At 47.1% G+C, this 8707-nt stretch overlaps 1 protein-coding gene across 1 annotated transcript in view; it reads right to left on the bottom strand.

Moving 5' to 3' along the window:
* Positions 1 to 1255: 1255 nt before the first annotated feature.
* The window catches only part of LOC119957000 (PDZ domain-containing protein GIPC1-like), a 41817-nt gene continuing 34365 nt past the window's right edge, over positions 1256 to 8707 (bottom strand). The window contains 1 exon segment of the mRNA XM_038784583.1: positions 1256 to 5154. Coding sequence (XP_038640511.1) covers positions 4928 to 5154 — 227 coding nt within the window. The 3' untranslated portion in view covers positions 1256 to 4927.

The following is an 8707-nucleotide window of genomic DNA, read 5'->3' as shown; positions in this document are numbered from 1 at the left end:
CAAACAGAAGGCAGGGAGTTAGAGTGCTGAGGTAGTTCTTTCCTTTCACTAAGTGCCTCCAGCAGCTTTTTGCAACTGATTATCTGCAGGTCAAGCAAAAAACTGAACTGAATAGTTGAAGTATCTGTGGGTTTCCTCCAAGTTTATAAATACGTGAACGAACTGTGGCACGTTAATACTAATCTGCGTCCTTGTAATTAAGATTCGAGGGATCAGCTACGCTACACGAGTGGCAGACTCAAGGGGCTGAGTGGCCTACTCCAGCTCCTACTATTGAGGAAGCCTCAGCTTGGCTCAGTGCTAGCCTCAGTCAAGAGGAATCATGTGTTCAATGAAGCCCATTCCCGGCAAACAGCAAATGTTGGACTGAGGGACTGCTGCCATGCTGGAGGTAATCCGTTAAAACGCCCATTGGCTTGGGTGGGCTCGACGAGATTCCGCAACCATATCCGATATGAAGGGCGAGGATCTCTTCCAGTGCCCTGGCCAACAATGGACCTTCAGCGAACGTCATCAAATCACTCAAAATTACCGCTGAGCTCATTCGCTGCTGGTGGGACCTTTTTCGGTTTGCCAGCAGTACATACTGGCAGTAGTTCATAAGATATGGGAGCAGAATAAGGCCATTTGGCCCATCGAGTCTGCTCCGCCATTCGATCATGGCTGATCCCATCCTGGCCTTAACTCCACCGTCCTGCCCGTTCTCCATAACCCTTCAACCCATTCCCAATTAGAAATCTGTCTAACTCCTCCTGAAATTTACTCACTGTCCCAGCATCCACCGCACTCTGGGGTAGCGAATTCCACAGATGCACAACCCTTTGGAAGAAGTAGTTTCACCTCAAAGCGGTTTTAAATTTGACGCCTCTTATCCGAAGATGACCTCTTGTTTTAGAATGCCCCACAAGAGGAAGCATCAGCTCCACGTCTACTTTATCCAGACCTTTTAGCATCTTGTACACCTCAATTTGATCTCCCCTCATTCTTCTGAACTCTAGAGAGTATCGGCCTATATTGCCCAATCTCTCTTCAGACGGCAAACCCCTCATTTCTGGAATCAATCCAGTGAACCTCCTCTGAACTGCCTCCAATATCACTCCTTCCCTCCTCAAATAAAGGGGGCAATACTCCATGCGTGGTCTCACCAATGCCTTATATAGTTGCAACAACACTTCCTTACCTTCATTCCTTTAGCTATAAATGCCACCTTGTCGAAGGGTACAGTGACAGTTCAAGAACAGACAGGGCCATACAGGTAGTGGCTAAATCTTTATTGATTGTGGTTAAAGTATAGGCATCAATCCTATGAAGTGAGACATGCACTAAAAACAAATTAACGCAGAAGTAAAAAAACAACCTTAAGTTTTGACAATGCAAACATTATATAAATTGTGTACACATCTCTGAGCAGCACGGTGGGGTGGCATTAATGGGCCAGTGAGATTCTACTCCAACGAGCAAGAAAATAATTAATTAGATGAAGCAAATTATTCTCAGGTCTGACGTGGGGGAAATCAACAAAATAATCGACAAAAAGGTTCCACTGTCGTTTAGAAATGTATGGTTGGGCTGTGTGATTCTACGAAGCTTTGGGAAAGGATTGCTTAGCCCAGTTCGTGGTCGTTTTGGTTGACATGCGAACAGGATTTGTTATTAGATATATACAAATTAATAGGAATGTAGACAAGAGATATATACACAAATTATTGGGAATGTCAACTCAGTCATTTTATTCCTTCAAGACTTTGTAAAAAGCATATAAAGTTGTAACATTGTAATTTTGCTCTTTACTTCAGACACACCATTTAAAGATTTGACAGCTCACACCAAATAAAGTTTGCCTTTTTTCAGTTTTCATTTTAGAAAAACTAAATCGGCGAAGCCGGAAATAAAAAAGTGCTACAAAACAGAACACGGGCTGAACAAGAGTTTAATTCACCTGCTGTTATAAATTAGCAATACTCCCTTTCAAACCTAGGCTACTAGCGTTAAATTCAAGAAACCAGGGGAAGAACAGTTCCGCAAAGTTGGAATGAGGCTCGAGCAGAACAGACACTGGCTTAGGCATGTTGGGTCGAGCGGCCAGTTTCTTGCGCTGAACATTAATTTTGTCACAGGCACCTGTTCAGATGTATTAGTACAAGGCAAGAGTATAGTTTGAAGGAAAGTGGTTTGTGCCCAGTGAAGGGGTAGACTTAAAAAGTGAAATGCCAAGCACCAAAGATACCACACGTCAGCTTATCCAGCAAAGAGGAATACACTGTCTGTAATGTGCCTTGGGACAGATGCGCAGGAAACAGAAACAGGCTCAATTAAGCGGAGTGCGAGCATTTTGTTAAAGGGCCACCGAAGCCATTCCACCTGCCAAGGCTAACCGATTATCTAACCACAGCCTTCTAGGCTCCGCTCGCCGGACACCGTGGCAGACGTCTCTCTCAAACATCTGGTGAAGCTGTTTCAGGCTTTTGTTTTAATGTTGACCTTTTATTCATCCCACTCTCTTCCTCTCCTTCCAGGCAATCCACAAAAAGAGTGCAGATTCAGAGGCAGTCAAAATCGTGAAGGGTTTGGATAGGGTATATGCTTCTAGTAGCTGTAGGGCCACCGTGAGCAAAGGTAAGGTAATGACAACAACAACAAAAACAGAGGGAAGGGGAGAATGTTTTTGTTAAAAACACTTGTAATAATTTGGGACATGCGCCTGAAAGAGCGGTTGAGGCAGATTAAATGTGTTTCCAAGGGGAGTTGAACAAATATGCAAATAGGAAAGATTGGCAGATCGTAAAGAGTAAACAGGCAGCTCCATCAAAGAGTGGGTGCAGGCTAAAAGGTGCCCTTCATTGCAGTATAACATCCGTACCAGCCTCCCCGGACAGGCGGCGGAATGTGGCGACTAGGGGCTTTTCACAGTAACTTCATTGAAGCCTACTCGTGACAATAAGCCATTTTCATTTTTCATTTCATCCCCTGGTTCGGATCCTCTGACAGAGTCATGCAGAGGCAAATTTCCTATATGCAAAAACATTCCGGTTATAAAAAATTTCAAAGAACACGAGGCGAGATGGGGGGGGGGGGAATGTTTTCTATTTATAAAGCATTGCACTGATCAGATGCTTATATGAACTGAGATACTAGTTTATTTTGAATGGATTAGCTCACATGGTAAATCTTTGTTCCTTCTGAACAAGGGAAGTACATGGAGTAGTGTGTGCAGAATTCCATTACAAACTATAGTCCAACATTAACAAAAGGAGTCTGCGCTGTCATTAACCCTCTGAGCAGGCCTCATTTATGGGGTTAGCTGCTGTGTTCCAGACCATTCGACAGAATAAATATCTTTTTCCAGGACGCTGCAAAGGCAACATACAACGTAGCAGTACAAATAAGATTCTTTACTGTGCATTTGGTACCTAATAAATGTAGGGGGGGTGGGGGGGTTTGACAAAAAAAGTCATGCTCTCAATTCTTGTCACAGCAACATAGACAGACACCAGCATTGCTTTCTACACCTTACATCCCCACCCCCAGTGACTAGAGTGCAGAGGTACAGAGGGAGTGCAGAACTGTCAGAAGTGCCTTCTTTCAGGTCAGATGTTATAACAAAGCCTCATCTGCCCTTCTCCAGGGGCCTTCGAAGGTCTCTCTGCTCCCCGGTGCCCGGGTCCATACTTATTACGAAAACACACACACACTGGTCATTGGAATACTGTGGTCTACGGGAGGTGTCACTGCTCAAATTGGCAGCCACGCTCTCGACATCACACCAGTGACTACGTTTCAAAAATAAAATAATTGGCTGTAAAGTGCTTTGGGACAACTCAAGGTGGTGGAGTGTGCCAGACAAATCCAAGTCTCGCCTTTCAGAAATCTCCACCGAGGTATACCCAAGGTTGTTAGAACTGTATAGTAGGGTGCTTTCTACCCCCCCCCCCCCCCCCCCACTTCGAATATTTCGCCAGGACCCCTCACCAAAATCAGAGTGACAGCACCCGGTGAAGGGCAATTAAATTAAATTTGGGCGAGAAAAGTGCGCAAAGTGACCATCAGTGCTCCATAGTTTGATACAGTCGCATGTCTATTTGAGGATGCTCTTCAGACCAGTGCTGGGCAGTTTGAACAGTGTTAACCCACACACTGGACGCAGAACCCTCTTGTAAACAACAGAAATGGGGAATTTCATATAATTCGCATTTATAGATCGCAGGTGAAGCGTTTGGAGATGCTGGGGAGGGGGGGGGGGGGGGGCATATAAACAAAAGGCTCACATCCTTTTGAAACAAATCTTTTCTTTCCTACGAGCCACACTTTCCTAATTTTCTGCCCAAACAGCTAGCGACGTTTGGTATCCGAATCATCAGTACAACACACAAAATTAAATAAAATGCATCGGTTAAGACCATATTTTAAAGTGTTCTAGTGGTGTGGAGGAACCCCCCCATCCCCCCTCCCCCCCATCCCCCCCACTCCCCATTCTTTTTTGGAAACTGTAACCCTCAAAACGTAGACTGGGCTCACACCTTCCCACCCCCAAAAAAGAAGAGGATTTTTCTCTGCCTAACCCATCCTAAAACTTAAAATTCCCATACACACACCTGCAAAAAAATATATTAAAAATAACATCTTTGTATAGTTTTGTCACAGGTTAAGTTCTGGTACCGGTGTATAGACACCATCAGCACGCCACACCACAATATGGCACCCAAAAGGTACTCGAGTATTTTCCTACAAAAAGATAATTCTAAAAAAACAAGCAATTATTGGTGAGTCAGACTGTACAAAATCATTCAGAAATATTCTTGTAAAAAGTAACCCAGCACCCAGTGTTCTAAAATTATTAGCATATCATATATATAATTATATATATATATATTTTTTTTTAAATGACTCTTCCATTGAACTTGTACAGTCTTAGTAATGTTGTCAGTGGTTATCGCCCTGCCTTCGCATCTCCGATGGCACCCCAGACGTCAAAGACAAACTCATCAGGAAACGCAAAGTCGCCGAGCTCCTCATCGAGCGCCTGAGCAAACTCATCTGGATTCTTCTTTCTGCCAAGGTCGACCATGGTAGCAGCTGCGAGAGAGAGAGGGAGAAAGTAAAACAGAGGGAGGGGGAGAGAGAGTAACGTCAGCCGGAGACGCAGACACAAAGACATTTGTCACACTGCCAGCACCTCTCTACCGTCCGGCTGGCTAGTTGACGGGGCACGATGCCCTAATTTGAGTCCTGACAACTTGAAAAGACTTAGCTCCGCAGGCAATGTGCCCCCCCCCCCCCCCCCCCCCCCCCCCCCCCCCCCCAGGAGCGGCGTCAATCAAAACCTAAAACCGGGCGACAAAAAGATGATGGTGATGACCCAGAATTTGCGGTAACAGTTTTGACGAGTCAGCGTTCACCATTATTACTCCAGTGCCTTCGAGTCCGAGCACGCATCAACCTTTCACTAGACTAATACCAGGAACAGACGCAGTTGCCTTATGAAGAAAGGTTAGGTTTGTACCTACTAGGGTTCAGAAGAGTAAGAGGTGATTCGATGGGAGCCTTTAAGAACCTGAGGGGGTATTGACAGGGGTGCATGTGGAGAGGATGTTTCCCTCTTGTGGGGGAACCTAGAACGAGAGGGGTCACCGTTTAAAAATAAGCGGTCACCCATTTAAGACGCAGATGAGGGGAAATTATTTCTCTCGGGGGGGGGGGGGGGGGGGGGGGGGGGGGGGGGGGGGGGGAGGGGTGGGTGATGTCTCTGGAACTCTCCTCCTCAAAAGGCAGTGGAAGCAGAATCTTTGAATATTTTTAAGGCAGAGCTGGACAGATTCTTGATTAACGAGGGGGTGAAAGGTTATCGGGAGGTCAGCAGCAATGTGGGGTCGAGGTTACAACCAGATCAGTCGCGAACTTATTGAGTGGTGTAGCAGGCTCGAGGGGCCGAGTGGCCTACTCCTGATCCGAATGTCGGTAAGGTATATTGAAATAGCAACTTAACTCGTGTTCCAAGGTGCTGCAGAGAAGCATTATAGAACAACGAATGTCGCAGAGTCACAGAAAGAGAAATCAGGAGGGATGACCGAAAGGTAGGTTTTACGGAGCATGTTATAAGAAAGAAAGCGAGACAGAGAGAGAGAGAGAGAGAGAGACGGAGATGTAGGGAGGGTATTCCAGAGAACCAAAGAGAAAATGCTGGAAAATCTCAGCAGGTCTGGCAGCATCTGGAGGGAGAGAAAAGAGCGAACGTTTCAGAGTCCAGATGACCCTTTGTAAAAGCTGACAAACGGTATTCCAGAGCTTGGGAGGTAGGTGGCTGAATGGGAGAGGAACTCAAATCAGGAATGCAGCAGAGGCCCACAGAGAGTGCATTAAAAGGTGGAGGAGGTGGGTTAGGGAAGGAATGTCAGAGTTTAGGATCCTAGTCACAGCGATCAATGGGAATGGAGGTTTGCAAGAGGCCAGAATTAAAAGGAGCGCACGGCAGATTGTGGGATTGAATTGGGGAGGGGGGGGGGGGGAGCTGGTGGTTACAGAGGTAGGGAGGGGCAAGGCCATGGATTAGGAAACATGGGAGGAGAATTTCTTCCCAGACTGGGAACCGATACAGGTCAGAAAGTGTGTGTATGGAGGAAGGGAGGAGTGGGAAAGGTTCGATAAATCACCGCCTAAACTGTACTTACACACTCACACTGGGTTAGGTCAGGCCAAAAGAAGAAATGAAATTCTGATCTTACTGTGGATCTTACTAATGACATATTACCGTTAAATGATTGGAGGAGGAAGTGAGATAAATGCATGCCAGTAACGATAAGATTGTATCTCTTTCTCGCAAGCCTTCCCTGAACAATATCCTCAGGGCTCTTCTGGGAAGGTTTTGTCACAAAAACAATCTCTCCCATTTTGAGGATGATGGAAATTCTAAAGGCCCAACTCTCCTGCCCCTTCCCAAAAATAATCCTCGCTTTCAAAATATTGAGTCAGGGTTAGGGAGGTTTTAGCAAAACTTTGCGAACCGATTGAGTGGAACGATGGAGGAAACTTGAAGGAATATGTTTTGTTCACATTTTCAGGACATCAGGCATCAGTTTAGTGATGTTTCCCATGTTGGCTGGCCCTTGGATGAAGGGAAACCCCGGAACACAGGGGCCCAGCCTCGTGGTGAGTACAGTGACCACCACCATTTTGTGCGGCCCCCTAACAAATATGGTTGACCCTGCAAGAGTGGGGAGGGGAGGGAGAGAAAGAGTGTCAGAATAGTCACCGGGAAGGTCAGGGGACTTAATGACCCAGTGAAAAGATCCAAGAGTCTTTGCCCATCTGAAAAGTAGGAAAACCGACAGTCTTTCTCCAGGAAACCCAGCTGAGGGAGAAGGACTGACTGCGGGTTCGAGCGGGCTGGTTTACCAATCGCGCTGAGAGACGAGGGCTGGGGGGAGCCATACTGCTCAAGAGGAGGACAACCTTTCCAGCTGCCAGAACGGCCACCATGGTTAGTGACGCCCTGGAAGGGGCCATTCCACCGGAATGCTTTCCCTCTGACGTGACGGAGAATCGGGCGTGGGGTGTAAGATTCCGGTGGGGCGCTCATCCCCACCCCACTGCGCGGGATGCGAATGAGATTCACACCAGCCTCCAGCGGGTTTCCCGATCAACCATGACGGAGATCCCGGGGGAAATTCAGGCCACTGTCAGACAGATTTTCGGACTTCCGCTGAAATCTTCAGAGGACACGGACACCCACTAAACCTGTGCCCGGAGCAGCACCACTGAGAAGCAGCAGGAAAGAGGGGACAAGGAGGAAGTGCCAATTATCCATCTCATCCCGTATAATTGAAAAGAAAACTCTTGGGTTTAAGGGCAAAGCCCCAAAACCAAAGGGACTTCTGTGCAATCCGCTCCACTGCTTTGCAAATCCAAACTGGTCTCACATTATTCTCCATTTGGGATGGACAACCACAGAGTCAATGCTGGTGGCAAACCACAAACTTGGCTCGTTCAGCCAGTTTCCAAGGATTCAGGAACGAAACGAACCAAAGTTTAAAATGTTCTCATGGCTTAATCCCCATCTGTGGGTTTGCTGGACCCAGAAATGGAAAGTCTTTGTTTTACGAGTGTCTGGAGGAGCAGAGGTCTTGACCCATTTTGCTATCAGATTGGCTCAGCTGCCCGCAGTCCAAAAGGTTGAATGTCCAATGCACTGTCTTCAGAACTGGAACACATAGTCTGCAGTAACACTCCCGCAGAAGTGGCATCCTCGAAATGAGATGCTGCATTTTCCACGGTCCTGCGTTTCAGTTGAGCGACCAAAAGGCCCCGCAGGGCGGTAAAACAGGAGCTTCCTGGTCCGCACGTCTCGACCAACACTGCCCTCACGACAACCAGGGGGGGGGACGACGACTGCGGTTTGCTTGGATCTTGCTCTGCCCAGAGTGGCGACTGCCCAAGAATCACCACCTTGCTTCAAAGCAATTCTCTGGAGTGTTTCGGGATGCTGGTAAAAAGTGCAACATTTCTCTGTCAAAGAAATCCCCCAACTAATAGTTTTGAAAGCCCAGCTGTCCCCACACTAACAGGTAGAAAGTTTGGTCAAAGAAGCCAATTTGAAGGGTGTGTAAGAGGAGGTGGTGGTAGAGAGGGAGAGGGTTAGGGAGGGAATTCCAGAGCCTGGGGCCGAGGCAGCTGAGTACAGCTGTCAATGGCAAAGCAATGGGGGGGGGGGGGG

Source organism: Scyliorhinus canicula, chromosome 25, assembly GCF_902713615.1.
Source record: "Scyliorhinus canicula chromosome 25, sScyCan1.1, whole genome shotgun sequence".
Lineage (NCBI taxonomy): Eukaryota > Metazoa > Chordata > Chondrichthyes > Carcharhiniformes > Scyliorhinidae > Scyliorhinus > Scyliorhinus canicula.
The sequence above is the reverse complement of the archived record's forward strand: the minus strand, read 5'-3'. Positions and strand labels throughout refer to the sequence as shown.